The sequence below is a fragment of the Chaetomium globosum genome, genomic scaffold, assembly GCF_000143365.1.
Source record: "Chaetomium globosum CBS 148.51 scaffold_4 genomic scaffold, whole genome shotgun sequence".
Taxonomy (NCBI): Eukaryota; Fungi; Ascomycota; class Sordariomycetes; order Sordariales; family Chaetomiaceae; genus Chaetomium; species Chaetomium globosum.
The window spans coordinates 1,126,541-1,148,759 of NT_165979.1; the positions used below are offsets into that span (position 1 = coordinate 1,126,541).

Below are 22,219 nucleotides of genomic sequence, written 5' to 3' on the forward strand. Positions count from 1 at the left end.
CTGCTAATTCCCAACTCCAACCCGCCCACCCTCGCCGACCGCAACGGCGAGCACTTCTCCCTCTATCCCGACGCGCCGCACATCCTGCGTCTGGTCGCGGCGCTGCCCCACACGCGCCTTGCGGTGGCCAGCAAGTCGCCCGTGGGCGACCTCTGCCGCGAGGTGCTCAAGCTGCTGCGGCTGCCGCCGCCGCTGGTGCTGGGGGACGGGGTGTCGGTGCCGGGGGGCGGGGGCAGCGAGAAAGGCGGACCGAAGAGGGCGGGGGATGCGTTTAATGCGGGGATGGAGATTTATGAGGGGACGAAGTTGAGGCATTTTGAGGTGTTGGCGAAGAGGACGGGGATCCCGTTTGGGGAGATGCTGTTTTTTGATGATGAAAGGCCGAATTTGGAGGTGGAGAGTTTGGGGGTCACGATGAGGTTGGTGAGGGATGGGTTGACGTGGGAGGAGTTGGAGAAGGGGATCCTGCAGTGGCGGGGGAATCAGGGGGCTGCGTGAGGGGGGAGAGAGGCAGGTGATATAGAGGAATGGGTTGACAGTTGGAACGCACGGGCTCTAACAGAGCGTAGATGTTTGTTTTAGAGATAGACACGGACGCCGTGGACATATCCGGGACTGGAGAGCTGCATTAGACAGTTTCGGTAAAACACGATCCTGGCAAGAGGCTACAGTGGGCGGCGAGAAAGCCCGCCGTTGCTAGTGGTGCCGGGGACGAAACTCGTGGTCGCGAAAGACTGGGCGGAACGTCACGGCGGCCACGGTGGTTTGGGATGGAGAAGTGTTGCAAAGCCATCCTGAAACTCGGATGGGGCATTGCAATGTCAACCGGATGGTCATCTATATGGAGGTAATATTCTATGTGAACACAAATCCGCGGTCATAACCAAGCCTTAGCCCCTAAATAAAACCCACGAAGGTCGAACAAGAAAGGTATCTGAGCTGTGCCAAATACAACACCCCAACTATGCAAAACGTTCTCCAACTCTTGTTATATGTACCCGCACATGCCGTGCTCAGCTAGAGACAGCCGTAGTCTTCTGCTCCGGTTGCTGCCCCCCGGCGCTAGTGGCCACCTTCTCCTCGATCTCGCCCGCCACGCTGTTCTCGGTAATCGACAACTTTTGGATTCTATCAACGATAGCCTCCGCCGGCGGAGCAGCAGCCGCAACAGTCTCAGCCGCGGGCTGCGCCGCTATCTCCCCCTTGGGAAACGTCACGGCGATAGTGCCGACCCTCTCGCGCCTCTCCTTGCCATCCTTACTCCCCACCGCCATGCAGGCCAACCTCGCGCCATCATCCACAGGCACCCAATAGACCGGCCCCTCGGGGAAATCAGTATAGCCAGCCTCCCAGCGAATCGCCTCCTTGATGGCGGGGTCGACATTGGGGCGGTCAAAGAACTCAAACTCGAGCTCGCCGCCGTACTGCTTGGGGATGTTGCGGGGCTCGATGAAGGACTCGAGGGTGGGGCGCACCTCGGCGGCGCTGAGGATGAAGATCTTGGAGACGGTGATGGGGTCGAACCAGCGCTTGATCCAGCCCCAGACGGTGCTGAAGAAGTAGGGGGCGCCGATGATGAAGATGCGGTCCAGCGTCTCCGGGTAGTGGGCGGTGGCCAGCGTCGACGCCGCCTGCATGTGCGCCTTGAGGTTCCAGAACATGCGCAGCGACACCTGCGACACGTCGACGATGTTGGTGCTGAGCGTGATGGGTGTGCCCGAGTGCTCACGGTCCTTCAGCTCTGTGCACAGCGGCTGCGCAAATCGTGTCAGGTTCTCGTACAAGGCGAATAGTCGGAGAAGTCGTTGCGGCGTGGAGCCGTCGGTCTCGGCTTTGCTGACGTTGGTTGATTCCGAGGCCTTTTCGTAGGCGGAGACCGTCTTGGAGTCGAGGTGGCGGATTTGGTAGAGGTAAAGGGGGATGCCTCTGTGTGGAAGGCAGGGTGGTTAGAAAGTGAGCGCTTCGGCAAGGATAAGTCTCACGGGTAGAACAAACCTCCTGTCTCTCCTCCCTGTCCATTGAGGATACTACGTTTGTCCAAGTCAGCCCAAACTTCTTGCGCACCCAAACCCCAGAGCCTCCTGTCATACCAAACGCCGCGTCTGTTCATATGCGTCCACGTCGATCGTGTCGTACAGAACGTCCAGGTGGTTTGCCTGCCGCCATTCCTCGGTGTCCTTGAACTGCTGGTAGGCATCGTTGACGACCCATTTTCGAGCGCGTAAAAAACGTCTATGTGGAGGGCGCACGAGCAAGATTAGCGCACCGTACTACCAACCAGACACACGCCGGGGCTTTTGCGATACTTACAGGAGGGTTTGGTCGTCGTGCGACGGAGGGGGACCGCTCTTATAAAGGCCCTTGTCCTCGAGGAAGATCTTGAATGCCTTCAGTTGGTTCTCTTCCCCCTCCGTCAAATGCCCCAAATGTCCATTGGGGTAGCCGACATCAGCGACCCCGCCGCTTGTTGTCTTGTCCGCTGGCGCGTCGGCCATTGTCCCGTTCGCGCGGTGCGAGGGTGATGACTAACGTGGGGTAGAGAGTAACGCTATTCGCGGGACGGGAAGGCGGGGGACGGATTTGGTCGGAGGGGATTGAGTTGTCGTCGGAACCTGCAGTTCAACCGCAAGCAAGAAAGGGGGCAGGCAAAGGACAAAAGACAGTTTGTTGTTTTGATTTGGGGGCAGTTGCCGCAAACATCAAAGTGCGAGCCGTCGGTTCGCGGGAGTCCCCTCCCTCCGGCCCCGGTCTCCGAAGCTGCCGAAATCGCGAATGCCCCACATTCAATGGGACCCCCAGCACTCAGCTGAAGACCCCTTGCTCTGACGCCGCTCGGCGCTTGGATCGGCAAGTCCGGGCTATTATTGGCCGTCCGAGCGCAGAAGCAACAACGTCGATGCAAGCGAGAAACACGAGCACACCACCCATGGCCATGTCACCATAGTGGCTTAAGACCCTGGCCAGGCAGTTGGGCTCTAGTATCATACTCAACATAATCATCATTTCTGCTAAACAGAACAGAGCTTTTCGTGGCTGCTCTCTCCCAAACATAACAACCTCCATAGACGCCAGTGACTACCACCCGCCTGTGCCTTGTATTCTGCAGGTTGTGCGGAAACAGACAGGAAACTAAGCACTACTCGACCTCCTCCTCGCTGCTCTCCTCCTCATCATCGTCCTCGTCCTCTTCCGACTCTTCTTCCTCCTCCTCATCCTCAGCTTCCTCACCAGCAGCCGCCTTAGCAACAGCAGGAGCAGCCGTGGAACCCCCTTTCTCAAGCTTGAGCCACTCATCCCACTCCGGGAACAGCTCATCATCCTCGCCAGGCATACCAAGCGCCTTGGCCACACGGCCCTTCTTGTTCTTCTCCAGGCTTTCCTTCCACTGCGCGACCAGCCCAGCCGTCAAGCTCGGCTGGTACGTCTGGGAGAACAGGACGGCCTCGGCCAGGCGGCCGGTGGCGACGAGCACGTCGATGCAGCCCTGGACGTCGCCCAGGGACCACTTGCAGCTGAAGGCGACGTTGTGCGCGCCCGCCAGCGAGGCCTGCTCGGCGAGCTTGGCGAGCCCGGCGCGGTCGTTGGTCGACGTGTAGACGAGCAGCAGCGAGCCGAGGTCCTTGGATTTGACGAAGCACTCGGTCGCGAGCGGCACGTCCCAGGCAGCGAGGCCTGCGTCGCCCAATGTCTTCCACTTGTGGTCCGCGTCGGCCTGGCGTGCCAGTTCTAGGGCAACGTCCAGCTGGTTTAGCGATAGGGCGAGGTCAAATTTGTGCTCTGTGTCGGTGGCGACTTCGAGCGCGAGTTCCTTGTGGCCCTGGCCCTCGAGGAACCGGGCGATTTTGTTGAGCTGGTCCTGGGGGATGCTGGGAAGCAGCTCTGCGGCCGTGTCCATATCCTCGCGGAGGACCAACGTCTGGTACTCGAGGACCGGGAGGGAGAGCGCAAACGACGTGACGGATAGGTCCTTGTCGGTGAGATACACCCGGCTGTCGCGCTGCAAGTAGCCGAGGATGTACATGGGCTTGTCGAAGTGCGCCACGGTGTATGTCTGGTCGCCCACCAAGTAGTTCAGCCGGTTCGTCCCGTTGGTGTAAATCAACACGTCTCCAAGCCATTCCGCGGACCGGATGCTGGTTTCGGGTTAGCAACTATGTCAATCAGACCACGGATCAAAAACATTTACCTCTCGCTGATGTCGGTGACCACATCGAAGGCGGCCTCGACACCGTCGTCCTCGATTTGGTCGGCCTGAAGCGCCTCGTTGTAGTTATCCCTCGAGAACCTCAAGACGTAGGTGGTGTCCTCGCAGGCGAGAGCCACTAGCTCGCCGCTCTCGCTCCAGTAGACCTGCTTGGGCTCCACCTCGATGCGTCGCACAAGACCCCCCGTGGCCCAGTCGTAGAAGGAGATGCCGCCTTGACCTTTGATACCAAGCAGTACACCGCCCGTGAGCCCGTCGGCCGCAAAGGGAACGTCGAGCCCGCCCTTCTTCTCCTGGAAGTTCTTGAACACCTTGATGCTAGTCGCCGACTCGCGGATGGCAAAGTCGTTCGAGTTGTCCTTCGATGCCCATACGAAATCGAGAGCCTGGCCGAAAGCCTTGTTGCGCCAGGCCAGGGCTGTGTAGATGATGTATTCCCCATCGCCACAAATGGCCGCAAACCGCCCGTTCGGAGAGTGAATGAGGCCCTGGGGGTAAACCTCGGCGGTGCCCAGCTCTTTGGTGCTGAGGTTGATCGGCTCGTTGTCCTTGGTCGACTCGCCGCCCTTGATCACAGCTGAGACAACCTCGTTATGACGGGCCCAGATGATCTTTCCGGAGCCGTCCATCGACACTGCAGGTTCCTCCCGGCCCAGCTTGATGACTACGGACCCATCGTCAAAGCCCACTGCAACCCCCTGCTTGCCCTTCTGGTACGCCACGCACCATGCCCGCTCCAAGCCATAGTTCAAGGACTGCTCGAAGCGGTACGTGTTGGCGTTCCATATCCTCACGGTGCCCTGTCTATTGTTAGCATAGACTCCAATGATGAGTTGGAGATGGGCGTACATCTTCCGAGCCAGAAATGATGATCGGCAATTCGGGGTGGTAGCACGCGAAGGAGACGTTGTTGGTGTGGCCTTCTAGTGTGGCGATTAGGCTTTTAGTTGTGTAGTCCCACACCTTTACTGTGCGCTATCGACGATGTTAGCTCTTACTACTGTCACGCCGTCACACAGAACGTGATGTGCTTACGTCGTCTGAGGTCGTAAGCAAATAAGGCTTATCGCTGTGAGGGTAGTAATCCACATGGTTGACACCCTTAGTCTCATGCGCTTCCAACTGAAAGTTGGGTGTGGAAGACCCTAAGCTCCAAATTTTTACTAGCGGTGTGTTAGAGGAAAGCCGATCAGAGCGTGGCAAGCGACATACCGGTCCTGTCCAAACAGGCCGAGGCAAATGTGTTGGTGTCCTTGGGGTTGATAGCGAGCGACATGACGTAGTCTAGCCCGTAAAGTTAGTACGGATCGATATTCACCTCGCCACGTCCAGCATCGACATACGCGAGTTGCCCTCAAACACCCGAACATTCTTCCACCCCTTCTCCCAATCCCAGAGCTTAATGGTCATGTCATCACTAGCGGTAAGGACGAAAGGTTGTGTCGGGTGGACCACGATCGCGCGGATGTAATCGGGATGGGCCTCAAACGAAGCGATCTTCTCGCTCGTGTTGTAATTGTATACCCGAATTTGGCTGTCGCAAGGGGGTCAGTCGGTCCATCGTAAGCAAGTGGCAGATCGAAGGGACCATACAAATCATCCGACCCGCAGACAATCCAGTTCTTGCGCGCGATAAAGCGACCGGCACGGACAGGGACATCGGTGAGCTCGAATGTCTTGACGACTTGCTGGGTTTCGTAGGACCAGATGTAGACGTGGCCGCTGTAGAGGGTCGCTATCCCATGGATGTCAGAACTCGATCGCAGGTCGTAAACGGATAAGCAAACGCACTCAAGATCCATGGCTCTGTCGGGTGAAAGTCGATGCCCTTGACTCGCTATTGGGAAGCTGGTTAGTGATGTCGACGTCGGGGGTTATCAGGGAGGACCGCGACATACCTCAGAGCGAGCAAAGAGCTGACGCTGTGCGTGGAAGGCCATGTTAGCAAGCGATCCGGCGGGGGGTTGATCCTCAATGGGCGCATGGTAGGGCAGCACATGAAACGAGCAAGAAGGACCCAAAGACCCAGCGCCGCCCCATAGCGTAGGCTTATTGAGGACACTGGGAGCATCGAGCTTGGGGCCAGATGTCCGTAACACGCGCTGGTATTAAATGGGAAGGTGTGCAACCTGCCTTCACATCTAACCTCATCTTGGGCGACACCAAACGAGGATTCGGAAATAGGGTTGTCGAGCTCGGGTAGCTTTGGCGGGGTGGTTCACGAGAACCACGGAGTCGGCTTCGAGAAAGGGGCGGCGTTCGGGAACGGGTCGTGGAGGGATCAGGTCACCTGGCGCGGGGATGGTCGATGAAGTGCCCCGGGAGAAGCCGTAGAAATGCTACGACTCAATAATCCCAGTGGGCAAGGCAGTCGGAAAACGTCAAGTGCCAGCCACGTATCGTAGCGTTGAGGTCTGGACGCTTTCTCAATTTCGCCAATGTGGTCAATCCAGCCGCTGCAGGTGGGAGGAAGATTAGGTAATACAGCTACGCACATGATGCCTCGGATCTCAGGTCACAACTATAAAGCACGCACGCACGAGCCACTTCTTCCGCCAAGCTGAGTGCCAAGGGCGTCGTCCCGCTCACGATGGCTTCAATTCTCATCCCAACTTTCTTTCGCCCCGGGAAACCATCCCTCTGCCTCACTAGATCATTCATTTTCGTAGTCCTCACGAGCATTAGAAGATAAGATATCAAATTTCGAGCTTGATCACCACTTCGCAATGTTTCAGTTCTGTAATGTCACAACCAACAAACAAGTCACACAGGTTGGTTGCATGAAGTTGTGGAAAAGACGTTTGAGAATATTCCTTGTTCTGTCTAGGATGTGCAAATACCACAAACTCCTCTAGGGGCCCATGCTCCTCTGCGTTGCGTCGTAGTTAATCCCCACTGATGATGCTAAAGACAGAAAAAAAGAAAAAAAACAGAAGCACAGCCAATCTAAACGCCGAGACCATGCGTTGCCCAGTGATATCCCAATCGCTACCCAATCCGCGCCCATGGCCTTTCCAAGGCGGGAACAAACCCTAAAATGCGCCGCAAATCATCAAGACAGGAAGACATGAAAATGATGAAACCGCGGGACGCTGCGCAGCCGCTGTCTTTTAGTCGGACTGGGTGTCGGCCTGGACGCGCTTGACGACGTCGACGACGGCCGGGAAGAGCTTCTCCTTGGGCTCGAGGCCACAGACCTGCTTGACAACGTCCTCGGGGCCGTTTTGCTCCATGATCTCGGCGAGCTTGAACGACTCGTCGTCGCCCTCGACGTTCTGGAAGCGGAAGGCCATCTCGGCGGCGTCCAGGAGCGCGCCGCAGTCCTTGCCGTGCTCGGCCAGCTCGGCCGCGGGGCCGATAAAGCGCTCCTTACGGCTGAGCTTGCGCAGCGGGGCGCGCCCCACGCGCTCGACGGCGTCTTCGAGGTGGGGGTTGCTGATACGCCGCACGATCTTGTCGACGTACGCCTGCTGCTCGTCCTGCGGGATGCCGTGCTTCTGGGTGATGAGGCTGGCTGTGTTGGCGAGCGCCTTCTTGACCTCCTCCTGGATCTCACGGTCCTGCAGGGCGTCGTACACGGTGCTCTTCCGGCGGATGTACCCGTGATACGCCGCCGTCGCGTGGCCAGTGTTGACGGTGTACAGCTTGCGCTCGATGAATGGTTGCAGGTTGTCAACCCAGTGGATGCCCTCAACGGCAGGAGGTTCGTGATCAGCGAACGGTGTGCGCTCAACCACCCACTCGTAAAACTTCTCGAGCCTCACGTCGAGACCGGCATCGGGATCTTGGGCGGGGACGATGCGGTCGATGGCCGAGTTGGCAAACCGGGCGCGCTTGTCGTAGTCGGCAAGACGATCGGGGTTGGTGTTCTCGGGAGCCTTGATGAACTCGGCAAGGGTATCGGTGGCGCCGATGGCATTCTCGCAGGCAATGACAGCAACGGGTGTGAGGTCTGTTGACCGGGCATCGATGCCCTTGGCGATGACGGGGGCGAGGAACTTGAGGATGTGGGGGCCGACGGAGCAGGTGACCAAGTCGGCAGTCGCGATTTCCTGGACGAGCTCGGCCTCATTTAACCTCGAGTTGATGGCGCGGTAGTTGGTGATGGTGGACTCTGATGTCCCGTCGGCGCCGACCTCGATCACCTTGTAGCTCTTCTGGGAGTTGAGCTTTTGTACCGTAGTGTCGTTAACCTCGGCAAAGATGACTTCGTAGCCTGAGTTGTGCAAGAAGCAAGCGACAAAACCACGACCTACATGCCATCAAGGGTTAGCGTCATCGCACATGTCATCCAAGATTCGCGATCTCATACCAATGTTACCAGCACCGAAGTGCACGGCCTTCTTGGGGGCATTTCTTTGTACCATGTTGGCGGTGATGTGGATTTTGTTTGAAGGTGACAGTGAAGATGATAAAATGTGTGGAATCGACAAGCCGATTTAAGGTGGCGAGAAGATCTGTAGGTGGCGTTTGTTGTTGAAAGATGCAACAAAGGGTTAGGTGTATGGGAGATGATACGGATGCGTGTTAGCGGAATGGCAAATTGCTGCTGGTGATCAAGTCACTTTCTGATGTCTGTGGACGAGAGAAGGAACTGTCAAGAAACGGGGGGCAGCCATTTCTCTTTATAGAGCAGGAAGCCATTGTCCTCTGACGATGACAGTGGACACTCCGTCCAAAACTTGTCTTTCCCCTTGGGCCACGGACCTGGATCCCGGCCTGTTGAGATCATCGGTGGGTCTTGGGTGACGGCGTGTGGCTTGTCCGGTTGTGAGATGGAACGGAAAGCGGCGACGGGCCACCCCACCATGGGGCGCCCCTCTGCAGGCCCGCCGACCCACCCTCCGTTTTTGCGCTTGAGATGAACGTCTCTGCAGCAATAATCTTCCTGGGGTGGCGAGCTCGTTCGGAACGAACAAAATGGAAGATTGAAGCCGAACGATTGAGGATTTCCATGGCCCTACGGACAGGGCCGATTGATCCATCGCCTTCTGGCTTGGTTGCTTTTACTTTCTTCGCCAGGCCATAGATAAGACATGCTTGGCTCTGGGCCCAGCGACCTCGGCGACGGTGAAACGGGCCCGGGCGGCCGAAACTGCAAGTAGACAACATTGTTGACCTGCTGCTTTGAATTGGAGCAAATCACCCCACGACACGCCCACCGTGGAAGAAACTCGAGAGCACAGATGAGACACCCGGCACATGCCAGGGTCGCTTCGTCAACGAGGGGTAGCATCAAGGGTCCAACAAGCCACAACACCAGAGCGATGCAAAAATGGCCTGGTAGCCGCAAGCCACCCGATGTCTCGGGGACATCCGTAAACCTTCCCACACCGGTGTTGTCCCCAACAAAGATTTGAGTGCATATTCACGTCCAGGCTCTATCACGTCTATCCAATCTCCGAACGTTTCCAAAGATAACAAATACATACCACAACACAGTGACGAAGCGGAGCCCCTTTCCGGAGCCGGGAACATTTCGTTCAAGCACAGTGTGATGCTGGCCTGCCCTGCGAGAATTGACGGATCAGCACCAAAACGGACTCTGTGACGTCATGCCGCAGCCGCAATCGATCATCCTAGCGGCGTCATGCTTCACAGTGCGCAGAAAATAATGGGACTTCATTGCTCCGTCTTGGTTATCTGGACGGAGATGTGGCTCGTGTGGCTTTGAGAGGGAACTCGGCAGCCGAAACTGGCCCAACATGACAAAGACCGGCCGAGTCTGGGCTGAAACGGACCTCTGGCAGCACCGGACCTGGCCCACCCGGGTCAAGAGGGATTCGCTTGGCTTTCGAACACACCAATTGACCATTTCTGCGGCGGGCTTTCGAACAATTATTGATTCACCATGTCCATTTTCCCAGACCTGGCCCCTCGAACCGCTTCTGCAACCTTCGCCCTCCATTGGTGTGTGGGCTGTTTTGCATGTGGCGAGAGAGCCAAAAAGCCAAGCCAGTGTGAGACCACCCCTTCGCTATGACGACACTGTGGGTCTCTCGTCGAAGTCAACGGCGTCGTATGACATGGGGTCGAAATCTGGAATCGGGAATTTGCGGGTTCCTCTCAGGCACGGTTTCACGTTTCACTTCCACAAGGCAAGAACCCGCTTTTTGAACAATCGGCAACGAAAACAACCGGGAAGCACCAAAATCCCAAAACGTGTACGATCGCTTCATTGTCGGGTTCCGCCGAGGCCCAAGATCACCATGATCCTGCCTTGGCACTGGTGGTGGTCTGGATTCTCTCTCCAGCGACTCCAGCGAGTGGCCGGGCATGCCTGGTTGTTTCAAAGTTCCAGCTCGTTCTGCTCTTTCCACCGGGCCTTTCCGGAGTACCAGGCCACCAGGGTCAATGACCACACGAAACGGCCGCCGATTTTGTCAATGTTGCACATACCTAACATAGGTATCTGAATTTTCGACAACCTCAGCGCTCGCTTGTCGCACACCAGGAACCAACCCCAGGCGCCCAGCTCGCTCTCATCACCCCAGTTGTCGTTTTCAGGCTCTCATCGCTTAGGTATGTTTTTGATCAACCTAGCAACAAGGGATTTCGGCCTCTTCGGTTATTTTTCCCTGCAGCAACTGCCTTCAATTGCCTGCCGCTTCCCTTCTCCGTCCTCGTCCCTTGTGAGACCCTGCATTGGCACCCTGGCCCCAGCCACCTGCAGCACAACCCTTACTTCCCACTTCGACGCGAAATGTATTCTCACATGGAAGCCAATCATAGAAATTTTTGAATCCCATCCTTGACGCACGCGAGCCAAGAATGACACCGCGCCAAAAAACACCGAAGATCAATGCCTAAAGCCCACCCAACTGCAGAAGTTATCGTCTGACCATAAGTCTTGCGGCATATGTTTGTGGCCGTAGGCCGCCGCTTACATCCGAATAAAGCGTTACGCCATGATCGGCTTGCGGCATCTGGCCTACCCAACAACGGCAATCAAGAAAGTCCCTCCGACGGACTGAAAATTACTCACGTTCGCTTCTTGGGGGCGATGTGCGGCGATTCGGACCGGCTTAGTTGCTTCTCCAAACACCCTCTCCGAATATGGAAACGGGCCGAACTTCAGTGAGCGACTTGCCTAGTCGCACCATCGCCCTGATTCTGTTGTTCCTGTCTTATCTTTCAAGAGACCAACTGGCGATTTTCAAGGCAAGTAACCTAATGTCCGGTACGAAATCATGCTAGATGACGTCCGTCCGACCCAATCAAGGGTTCGTTGGATCCTATTATTGGTTTCCCTACCATTCACACCCAAAAACACAAGATGGCAGCACAGTCCTCACCACAATCAAGTGCCGGAGGAAGGACCTCACTATGCTCATCGCAGGGCCCCTGCTTCTTCACAAAAGAGGTGAGGTGATTAAGCGGGACATTAGATAGATTCAGTAGTATCCTGAAGACCTGAAAATAACGGGCCTTAAGAGGGTTTTAGGAGTGTGAATTTCGAATCCTCATTGCAATTACATGGCACGAGCACCCACCCATCCTATCCGCCAATTGATTCATCCCCAACTTTGAAAGTGTCGTCCGAACAACCTTAGCCACATAGGGCTAGCAGACAGGGAAGTGCAAGCAGAACCACGTTTAGCAACAAACCCTTGCGTCGATCAGGGAACTCCCGACCTGGTGGCGATATTTTACCCAACAATCGAGATTCCTCTGGATCCTAACAACAAGGTTGAGACGAGATCGACGGCCGTTGGGCAGCTTTTGTAACTCTTGGTATCAATGAAGTTAAGCCAAATGTATAGGGCTTCTTGTCTTCTCTCGCGGTTCGATTTCGCTAAAGGTGGGCTTACACTACGCCTGCCTTTTCTTAGGGGATCGGGAGAGCCTTGGATTGCAATCTCGATTCTGGTGAGGTAAGTTCGAGAGGGGATTACGATGGGAACCTTGGTGTCTGCCGATACTCCGGGTCATGGTTACAGTATAGCGTAGGTTGTGGCATAAAAAAAAGACGGCCAGGCAATATAATTCCCCCGCCAAGGCGAAGGGTCCCTCTCTGTGCGCGAGGAAGCCATCAGGCCATCCAGACATTCGGACCAGCCTCTCTCACCTTCCATCATCATCCTCGGCAACAGGGACCAGACAGCACTTATCATGCACATGCGTCCGAAAAAGCCTCACAATCCCAAGCCAATATCTCGCAACAATCACCCTCTCCAACCTCGCCAGCCAGGCCCGGGAGGCCTCTTCCCGCTCACCTCTTTCCACACACCACGGCACGACGCCGTGGGTGGAACCCCCGGCCGGCGAGGGCACGGGAGCCAATGACCTCGCCGGACGCCGGCTTGCCAAGGCCCGCTTGGCCGGCACGGGCAGACGGGGGTGGGGGCTCGGATCCGCTCTACCGTTTCCTTTTTGCCGATCCATCCATCGACACTGTGAAAGCCGGGTAACACGGCATCTTTTTGCTGCCAACGCAAGACCCTGTTTTTTGGGCGGTTGTTGTTTTCCCTCAGCACTGCAATATCCAGGGCCAGGGATGGTGAATTGAAAGCTGCCCCGCGGTTGCAGGACAGACAGACCGGCCACGAAACCCCTGGCCCGACCCTGCATGACACAGGTGGCTGGTCGCTTGCTGCGATGGTTCTGGCAAGGGATCCCTTCTCGCGCATGCATGTGCTCGAAGTGGGAAATGGGCGGGTGTCTAGTCTGAGTGAAAGGCGGCGGGGGCTGCGGGGAGGTTATTCCCGACGGTTGTGTGCCGGTTGTTGTCAGGTTCGTGTCCCATCGGCGGCCGTAGTCGTTCGTTGACAGGGAGTTTAGGGTTGGCAGCTCTCCCCAATTGCTTCGCGTGTGTTCCATTACAATGGTGAACCACCACTGGTGATGGAGCATGTTGGTTCGAATGGTGGGCTCGTAGGGCTGTGGACCGACTCAGGGGAAAATCCGGGGTAACTGGGGTCGAGGCTTGGTATTTACCTTGTTAGCCTTGCTCGGTGATGTCGTTGTCGCCCTCTCCCCCAAACCCCAGAACTCCCACCCACCCCTTTAAACCATAGAACCTACTCTTAATGCACTTCTCGACTCACTAGACGATAAAATTGATCTTAGCCTCGGATGGAAGGGACCTTCTAGGCTTGCCCATCGGGCTACGTACAACACGGCCATTCCTACTCTCCGGCACCAAGTGGGATAGGGCTGCAGCATACGGGCTCGACGCGGCACGATGGCGGGCCGCACTAGGGCCGTGTTTTGTCACATCACACAATGCGGTGCGAAGTCTGCACGGGGCAGAGATACACCCGTATCTATAGATCGCAAATGTAGATGTTGCCCCCGTCTCGACTTTGAGAACTATTCTCCCGGCACAATGTTGTCGGTCCCCTGGGCCCGGATGTAGACGCGCCCCGGCCTTCATCGTCCATGGACGGAGAGAATTCAATGTAACTTGGGGACGCTGGAGGCTGAGTGAGAGTATATAAAATTCCTAGCCAAATTACCCAGTCAGAAAGTCTTAACCCACTATTTTATGGCCCTCTGAGGTATTCTTTTCTACTTACCAGCCTACCTAAGTAGGTAGGCTGATTGCTATGAGGGGGGTTGGGTTAATCGTATCTGGTAGTAGTACCCGAGAATTGAAGTCGTAATAATAAGCGCTAGTTACCCTTGTCGCCCTTTGGTCTGCCACGGCTATGGAGGCGCGCCAGCTACCAGCCCAACACCTGTGCTATAGACTCCCTCGGCGAGGCCAGCGCGAGGATCACTCATACTCCTTCTTAACATCATGAGTATACGTAGAATTAGTTGGTCGCAGGTCGAGGAACTCGGTCAGCCGTAGGGAGAATCTTATGAATAATCGGTAGAAATACATCGCTAATTGTATGATATATATAAGTGCAGCAATCCTCAGGCCGAGTAGCGGCTCGTCCGCTGGAATAATCCCTTCCCTGGGTATTCCGGAACCTTACCAAGTACTCTGATTTAGGGTGGTATATTGGTTGGATGTAGTGAAGACACTCTATCGACCGCTTGGCTCGGGGATATATCCCAGTAAGCTAGGCCTGCCTTGCTACTGCTTCATAGCCGTGCTGATATAGGACTCCGCCGGTTTTACTATGAACCAGGTCGGTTCAACCTCGTCACCAGATCCAAAGTGACCGGGAATCTGCCTTCAGATCATGTTGGCGGTGCAAGTGATCATGAACCTACAGAGCACCGCCTGTACTTGTTGCAAAGTCTGCTCCTGGCTCACGTGGGTCTGTTGTATAGTCAAAGCTAAAAAAGAAAATCTGTGCAGCTCGGCGGAACACTTCCTGTATAAAACCCACTGTGTTTTACCAAACAGGAAACGTATGAGTGGGTAGGAGACACAAGGAATCGAGCCGGATGGTAGTGGTGTAAGGGGAAGTCGTGCGAAGAATTCGGTGCTGTGTGTGCGGCGAGCCTGGCCATGATTTACTCACCTGCCAGGGGCCTGTAAATCCTCTTACTCAGCTGTCTCTAATGCAATTGTAGTAAGGTCATGGGTCTTGACCTGTTTGTTTGGTGGGTGGTTTAAAGTGGCGCACTCGCTTGTCATCATACACGTCACCGGTTAGTACATGGAGCTACTGGTCCTTCGATGCATCCAGTATATGACCACGGCGATTGCTAGTCCAGCATATCTTGCTTCTCATGAAGGGACCCGAACGCAGACCGCTCTGTTGGTGTACTTAAGCCGCTGTTTCTGGTGTTAGGAGGCACGGGCCGCTTGTTTTCACTACCGTAGTTGTGCTGGCCTACATGTGTGCAAGTCAGCAACGGCTATGCAGGTTTGCTGCGGAGCGTTTGTTGTTGGGAACCCCTGGTCTTTTAGCCACAGCTGGGGCCTCCAACCAGAGCTAACAGAAGTATCCGAGCCTTGCGCAGTCCTGTTCGCAACGGTCCGCTTCCGTGGCATTCAAGTCTTCATGCTAGTTACGTACCGTGCACATACCTAATCATGGAGACAGCAACGTAATGTGGTACATGCAAGTGGTTACAACAGAACAGCATGCTCACTTACCTCTCGGGTGTCTACCTTTCTCTGGGGAGTGAATAAGATGCGTACTTCGTTAGCCTTTCAAGTGCGTTAACGGGATGGTGAGCCTGAAATAGGCACCAACCAGGGCGAGCTGACCCCTTGCCCCGCAAACCAACGCCGTTGTAAAAGAAGGCGGATGTCCCACCCTCAGGTCTCATGACTCTCATCCGAACTCCGACACACCTGAACCCTCGCTTCAATATCGCCCATCCTTCTTCACCCATAGTGTCTTGTCGCTACTTCCACAACCCACCTTTGTCCATCTTCGACAATAGCCAACAGCAAAGCAAGTATGGCAAGCCCCGGCAATGACTTGTCTCGATTTGCTGGCCTTCGATATCTGGGCCATGGGTTTGTCAAGTCAGCTGTATTCACTTTCCACTTTAATGGGGTCCACGTCCAAGTTGTTGTGGCCAGCCCTGAGGATGAGGCTGGCGGCGACACTCTTGTCCCTCCTTCCTACAACTTCCTCGAGTCTGTAGAGGGCAAATTCCTGAGCGAGATGTCGGAACTTTCCTGGGGTGAATTTGACGAGGAACGAGACAAAGCGACAGAGCGTCTTGAAGACCAGCTCGAAAAGCTGTTGCAGGATGCATGCCTCCAGACCATGGAGCAGCTCGCGCCGAGTCCCGTTCCGGCCAACCAGACACTGCATGGGTATCTCTATCCCCAGACCTATGCCCTGCAGGCTTTCACCGATTTTGAGACGAGCCGTCTGGTATGCCGCCCAGGGGACGGCCATCCTGCAATGCCTGAGCGCCATCCGCCTGTTTCCGAGCAGCAGTTGAGCGAGATGGGGCTTGACCTGGCCACTACTGATATTCCTATCGTCGAGGCGTCGCAAGTCATCCTGGTCCGCCGCCTACAGCGTCTTGTTTGGAAAGTAACTGTGAATGGGGAAGAGATGATCTGCAAAGCATCGAGCGACGTGTTCTGCCATGCGGTGCCAAACGAGCTTCAGGCGTATCTCAAGATTCGGTCTGCTAGGGCCGAGTTGAATGTTCCCGAGCTAAAAGGTACGTGTTGTTGACATGATGGGATGCGTGATGGAGAGCCCAATCTGTCTTCTAAATCGGTGTCTGATCTGTTTTCCCAGGACTTGTGGTATCCCACCGGGGAGTGATCGGCATTCTTCTTGGATACATCCCACACAAACACCCGAGTTTGGCCGCTTTATTGCACATGGACAGTGTCGCCACGGGCTCCATCCCACCAGACGAAAACACGGCATCCCTCAGGCGCAAGTGGGCAACGCAGATCGAAAAGACTTTACGGGGCCTGCACGACCTAGGAATCCTGTGGCGGGACCTCAAAACCGACAATGTTCTCATCAACGAGGACGGGGACGCTGTTCTTCTTGACTTTGGTGGGGGGAATACGCATGGCTGGGTTGACCATGACAAGTATGGAACCATGGAGGGCGAGGAGCAAGGGCTCAAGAAGATAATGGAGGAACTCAAGGTCGCAGGCGTTGAAGGACAATAGGTACAGATAGGTAGGTAAGGTAGGGACATGTTAGAAGCGAAGTGCGTTTTCCTTTGATCTTGAGTGTCTTTGATAGTCTCTTCTCCTCGAGGTTTGTCTGATCTAAAGTCAATGCCTTGCCGCACATTATTGCCCCCTTTAAGACCGATGGAAGACGAAGACACCCTCGGTGGCCAGCAGTTATGGTTTCCGTAAAAAGACACCTTGCGTCGTGGGAGGAGTTTGCCTGCCTGTACAGAGACTGTGACGAACCTACTTCTGGACCCGGTCCTGTTAGGGTTCGGCTTCGGTCGAAGGTAATCTTTCAAGGGTGCTTAGGTTCGGTGCAGCCAAAGGGTGCACAACAAAGACCTGTCTCAACAGTAGGGCTTTCGAGCTTGTAGCGAACTGTAGTTGTGATTGCTAAACTGTGAGAACTCCCAGAGCTCTCCAGGACGAGTGACTATATACTAGCTGATTCCTAAGTGCTCAGTGTGCTCAGTATGCCCTTGGCAACTGAGCTCACTGATCAATGTTGAGCCATCCCGGCTCCCTATTGGTGGTCCTGTCCTGGTGCTCAGTGTGCTCAGTCTGTCCTTGGCAACTGAGCTCACTGATCACCTTGACTACTCCTTAGCCTCCTGATTGGTTGCTCATGATTGGCTCGGGGCGTCCCGCGCCCCCCGGGTCCCTCCTGTTGGCATATTCGTGACAGAGACCGATCCCGCCAGGCAGGGATTTTAGCTTGTCAATTGTGTGGCCAAACTTAGGAGGCCGAGAGGTAACCTGCGCAAGGAAGGACTGGCAGTGCCGGAAGCTGTGCCTTGCCGTTAATAGGTATGAGATCTTCTCGAGGCATCATGAACTCCGAACCCTGGCCTCCAAAGGTCCATGGTCTTACTCTGCCAGTTTTCGCCGGGGACGGTCTAATTGGCGCGCCGGCTGGACTCCGACTGGCCGGTACTTCTGGGTCGGTGTGATCCGAGCCCTGACAAGTGCTTGCTTTTTGACCGTCAACGGAATGCCAGGTTGGGATCTTCCAGTTTCGCCGTCAAATGGCTACACTCCAAGCCCTTGACCGCTTTATTGGCTTGCAGGGACCAAGGCTTTCGCCGATGGTTCGCGAACCTCGTCAGGAGGTTGCTTTGTTCGTAACCTTCACTACAACCATTCTCTTCAACAGTTGGGTGTCTCACGTGCATATCTCGCAGGCAACCAGGCTTGTTGGTTGCCTTACAATTTCGGGCCTGCAGCTGCGTATGATTGTGGTAAAGCGCCCATTGTGAGCTGAGCGTGAAACAGGGGCGTGCTGTTGGCGCTAAGGGTCGCGCCCGTCCCTGATCGCCAACCCCCCCCCCCCAAGATTTGGGCCTTGACAGAATGACAGCCTTGCCATATTAAACCATTTTAAGTCTGGCCCTCAACCTGATGAAATGGTGACTAGCGATCCCAAAGGAATGTGGCCACTATCAACCGACTAACCCCGCTGCTATGGCCACCGTCCCCATTGACGACTACCTCTCCGAGGAAGAGGAGGAGGGCGAAGAATACGATTACATGTATGACCCAGAGATAACCCTCTCCTCCATTGCCAAGAGCAAGACAATCAACTTTTCTATCCACGCCAACTACACGGGATGGGAGCCGCGAGAAGCTTTCCGCGAGCTAGTGCAAAACTAGTAGATTTATGTTCCCACCCTACCCTTGTATCACTCCCTCCCTGTCTCCGTCTTGCTAAGCTTTTGATACACATAGGCGAGACGGCATCATCAGATCTTTTGCCCTCGCCGAGCGGGACTTTTGTGTCGTTCGTGAAGAGAGGACGTCAGGCACCGACACCGAAATAGTGTACAAAGTACCACGCTTCGGCGCTGATGACAGCAAGGAATGGCTTGGCTACATCCGCTACAAAGGCCGCCACGGCGAGGGCACCATCGACATCACGAACCGCTCTGCAACGCTGCAACCTTGGCATCTTGACCTCGGGGGAACGAGCAAGGCCGACGACGACGACCAGGCTGGGGCCCATGGCGAGGGTCTCAAGCTCGCTCTCTTAGTCCTCATGCGCGGTATGCAGAATCACAGCGTTAGATGTCGCTCCGGCGGCTTTAATTGGAAGTTCAACTTCACCACCCGCGGTCGGCTGGTTGCTCGCCTGCACCGCATGGCTCCCGAGGCCATCCGAAAGGCAGAAGACCAGGCCCGTCGGCTGAGCCAAAGGACGTTGCTCCCGTTTGGGACCAATCCGGAGCTCGACGTGCAGTTTGTTATTGGGGAGACACACGCTGGCCGAGATCAGTGGGGTGGCAAGGTAAAACGGAGCCCGGTGGAACAGGAAGAGTTCGAAGCCTGGACGAAGGCCGCTCTGTTCCTCCAAGACGCGCGGGATGGGGCCATCATCTCGACGGATGGCGGCGATCTTCTTACAGACCCACGTCTCTGTGGGCACATATACCTGAAGGGACTTTTGCTAGACGAGTCTGTTCCCACGCGATCGGCCAGCATCACCGACCAACCTCTCAAGTTCGGCTACAACTTTGCTTCTGGGCACACCAATCGCGAGAGGCAGTCGGTTGGTAGTGCGGACGAAGAGGCCAGGGCCATCACCGGTATCTGGAGTAAGGCGCTGGAGGCCAAACCCGAGCTGGTTTCGGAGCTGAGCGCCGTGCTAAACACAACTGAGCCCAAATATGCGGATATCGCTGGGGCAGAGAGGTTCATGAATTTTGAGACGGCATGGCGGTTGAAACAGTATCTTGTGGGGAGCCAGTTTGCAGGCAAGTGGTACTATTGCGGCGAGGATAAGAACAAGGTACGTCCCTACCGACCAAGCACGGCTGGGCGCTTCGTTGCTAATGAGTCGGGATTTTAGAATCCGAGGCTGGACCGCATCATACAAGGTCTCGGATGCGAGGGTGTCCAGTTAGCGGACTCGTACTGGACCATCCTGCGCCGGCACAACCTGATTCGCACCGCTGAGGAAGAGGAGCACAGCCGCTTTACATCCGCACCGACCGTTGTAGCCACAGGATTTGAGACCGCCTTTGCCAAGTCAGTGCGCCGCCTCCTCCGCGCTTGCGTGCATGCCTGTCCCATGACAAACGGAACGGCTATCCAGTTTGTCCAAGCTGGTCAGCTCCACCTCCAGCTGTTCTATTCCAAAGCGGAGCGGTTGTTTTGGGTCCACGACCGGTGGCTCTCCATCAACGGTGCCACTGAGGAGTTGGGTCTTCCTGAGGACTTGTTATCCGTCGACGTAATCTTCCACACCGTCAAACGGCTCTTCGCCGATGCGCTCGACCAGCTCCCGTGTGTCATGTTCTTGGGAGATGGTTCTAGGACCGCGGACTGGCTAAGGAAACTGGAAGTCAGCCGCGCAGAGCAGAGACTGCTAAACTATCTACGAATGGAGGGACTACACGTCTTGGAAATTGGGTCGAATCGCGAGTTGCGTCTGACCTGGAAGGTTGACACCCGGCTAGCGTTGGGTATTAGGGTTGAGATCCAATGTCACAGCGCGTCGCGATGCCTCCACCTGCGGGAGAACTTTTTGACCGCAGAGCACGGTGCGTTTTGTTCCACAGAGTCTGCCAAACCATCTCCCACGGCCCTCAATACGGCGCTTGCTAACTCATTTGCTGTAGCCCGCGCCGACAAGTTGATGTGTATGACCCCCTGGGATGAAAACGGCCTCGCTTGTCGATCCCATGAATGCAACTATTCAACGGGCTGTCACTACGAAAAGGATTTGGAGGCGGACAAGGACTACTTCTTCGTGGTGCTAATACCGGCAGATCCGAATTCCTTTGTCGCCCTCTCCACTGTCACGGACATGGCCGGTCGAGCATCATCGACTTCCCGAAATAGGGCAAGACCTCCGTCTCCGGCACCCTACCGTGGCCCGAGAAGGTCAGCACCTGGATGCCGGCCGCCGGAACTCCCAGCCCCGCGGAGGAGCGGCCCGCGTGAGGTTTCTAGCGTCAGCACGTCAAATCCAGCCAACAGCGGTACAGGCAATACTGGGGGAGTGTCGCCGTCACCAGGGCCGGACGTCAACGGGAGGCAGCCGCCAACTGCGGCGGCGCCTGGTGTGAAGCACACCACTGTCATCACTCCATCAACCCCAGCAACAGCCACTGTATCGACAGCCTCCTTCAGTGAGTTGGACCTCCTGTTAGAGATGTTCTCGCATGGATACTTACACCGAGCTTTCTAGCCCTTGGGCCCCGTCTCTCCACTCTAGACGTTTTCAAAATCGATAGGGAACGGTGGTACGAGGCTAAGAATGCAGCGAATGTGCAGGCAGTTATTGGTATCTTTACTGGGGAGAAGTCCCTGCCAGAGGAGACGAAGAAACGGCCGAGGATCGACTAGGCAGAGGTGGAAAACAAGGGCTGTAGAACGATGAAGTGCCAATACTTGGGTACGGTCATCCGGATTAGGTACCTAGGTAGGGAGGAGAGACTTAGACCTTGATATGTTCTTCTTCACGAGGTTCCTAGTAACATAATATCGCTAGGATGTCTATGTTCGCCAAATGTTCAGGGGGATATAAAAGCATAAGTGAGCCTGAATGAAGCCCTGCGTAGGTACCTAAGGTAGGTAGTTTCAGCCAGCCCAACGCTAACCGTGCCTTGCACCCTCCTACCACCCCATAACCTCCGCCTCGACCTGATACGCCTCGGCATAATGATCCAAAATATCCTGCCTACTCCTCCCCTCTCTCAACCGCAACGAAACATCCAACTTCTTCGGATGGAACGTAATCAACCCTTGCACAAACCCCGTCTCCACATCCATATCCAACTCTCCCCCCCCCTCCGCCGGCAGCACCTCAAACGCCCACAACACCTTGGCCAACCCCAAGATCAAACTCTGCTTCGCCAGCAACATGCCGGGACACACCCGCCTCCCAAACCCAAACGCGAAGGTGGCGCGCGCGTTCGCCGCCGCGGTTGAGCTCGAGCTCGCGTCCATGGTGGTCGGGTCGTGCGCCGCGCCGGGCCGCATGCCGAAGGGGTGGCGCAGGAAGCGCTCGGGCTCGAATTTTTCGGGGGACGCGTAGTCTTCGGGCGAGTGGTGGATGTGCCACACGTTGGCGTACACGGCTGTGTGCTTGGGGATCTGGAAGCCGTCGTACTCATCGTCTTGGGCCGGGGCGTGCGGGATGCCCTGGGGGGGCGACGGGCCGCCAGCGGTTTACCTGGGTAGGGGGTGGTGGTGGTGGTTAGCGGGGGGGTTTGACCTCGTGTTTGGGTTGGGGGAAGTTTGGCGGTTGAGGGGGGGGTGGCTTACCTCGTGCCAGAAGGCCTCGGTGTAGGCTAGGCGGGGAACGTCGGCGGCCTTGAGGGGTGCGCCGCCTGAAACTTGCAGCACCTCCTCCCGGATGCGTTGCTGCACCTCGGGGAACTTGGGCCACGGTCATCAGCATGGTGGAGAAGTGGCCAGCGACGTGTACATGGCGGCGGAGACGATGTTCCAGCCGTGAGGCCGAGTCGTCCAGATGTCTTGTCTCTGTTCTCGCGCTGCTC

The 22,219-nt window shown here is 56.0% G+C and overlaps 7 protein-coding genes across 7 annotated transcripts in view; 2 read left to right on the forward strand and 5 right to left on the reverse strand.

Moving 5' to 3' along the window:
* Positions 1-1,013: 1,013 nt before the first annotated feature.
* On the reverse strand, positions 1,014-2,495 carry CHGG_04057 (uncharacterized protein; the record flags this gene model as incomplete). The annotated part of the gene is made up of 4 exons (XM_001223270.1): positions 1,014-1,926; positions 1,996-2,027; positions 2,091-2,232; positions 2,311-2,495. 4 exons carry the CDS (start codon positions 2,493-2,495, stop codon positions 1,014-1,016), a joined length of 1,272 nt encoding a protein of 423 aa, XP_001223271.1.
* Positions 2,496-3,136: 641 nt separating this feature from the next.
* CHGG_04058 (uncharacterized protein) lies at positions 3,137-6,144 on the reverse strand (the record flags this gene model as incomplete). The annotated part of the gene is made up of 9 exons (XM_001223271.1): positions 3,137-4,133; positions 4,187-5,004; positions 5,054-5,179; positions 5,240-5,367; positions 5,417-5,488; positions 5,548-5,738; positions 5,798-5,939; positions 5,996-6,041; positions 6,103-6,144. 9 exons carry the CDS (start codon positions 6,142-6,144, stop codon positions 3,137-3,139), a joined length of 2,562 nt encoding a protein of 853 aa, XP_001223272.1.
* A 1,170-nt stretch (positions 6,145-7,314) lies between these two features.
* On the reverse strand, positions 7,315-8,571 carry CHGG_04059 (mannitol-1-phosphate dehydrogenase; the record flags this gene model as incomplete). The annotated part of the gene is made up of 2 exons (XM_001223272.1): positions 7,315-8,456; positions 8,517-8,571. 2 exons carry the CDS (start codon positions 8,569-8,571, stop codon positions 7,315-7,317), a joined length of 1,197 nt encoding a protein of 398 aa, XP_001223273.1.
* Positions 8,572-13,250: 4,679 nt separating this feature from the next.
* On the reverse strand, positions 13,251-14,033 carry CHGG_04060 (uncharacterized protein; the record flags this gene model as incomplete). Its single annotated transcript, XM_001223273.1, has 2 exons — positions 13,251-13,470; positions 13,933-14,033. 2 exons carry the CDS (start codon positions 14,031-14,033, stop codon positions 13,251-13,253), a joined length of 321 nt encoding a protein of 106 aa, XP_001223274.1.
* Positions 14,034-15,516: 1,483 nt separating this feature from the next.
* On the forward strand, positions 15,517-16,709 carry CHGG_04061 (uncharacterized protein; the record flags this gene model as incomplete). Its single annotated transcript, XM_001223274.1, has 2 exons — positions 15,517-16,240; positions 16,321-16,709. 2 exons carry the CDS (start codon positions 15,517-15,519, stop codon positions 16,707-16,709), a joined length of 1,113 nt encoding a protein of 370 aa, XP_001223275.1.
* A 1,470-nt stretch (positions 16,710-18,179) lies between these two features.
* Positions 18,180-21,062, forward strand: CHGG_04062 (uncharacterized protein; the record flags this gene model as incomplete). The annotated part of the gene is made up of 4 exons (XM_001223275.1): positions 18,180-18,356; positions 18,481-19,500; positions 19,561-20,845; positions 20,905-21,062. 4 exons carry the CDS (start codon positions 18,180-18,182, stop codon positions 21,060-21,062), a joined length of 2,640 nt encoding a protein of 879 aa, XP_001223276.1.
* Positions 21,063-21,332: 270 nt separating this feature from the next.
* CHGG_04063 (uncharacterized protein) overlaps positions 21,333-22,219 on the reverse strand; it is a gene marked incomplete at both ends in the record, with an annotated part of 2,026 nt that continues 1,139 nt past the window's right edge. Inside the window, 2 exons of the mRNA XM_001223276.1 lie at positions 21,333-21,860; positions 21,984-22,097. Coding sequence (XP_001223277.1) covers positions 21,333-21,860; positions 21,984-22,097 — 642 coding nt within the window. The remainder of the gene's footprint in view (positions 21,861-21,983; positions 22,098-22,219) is intronic.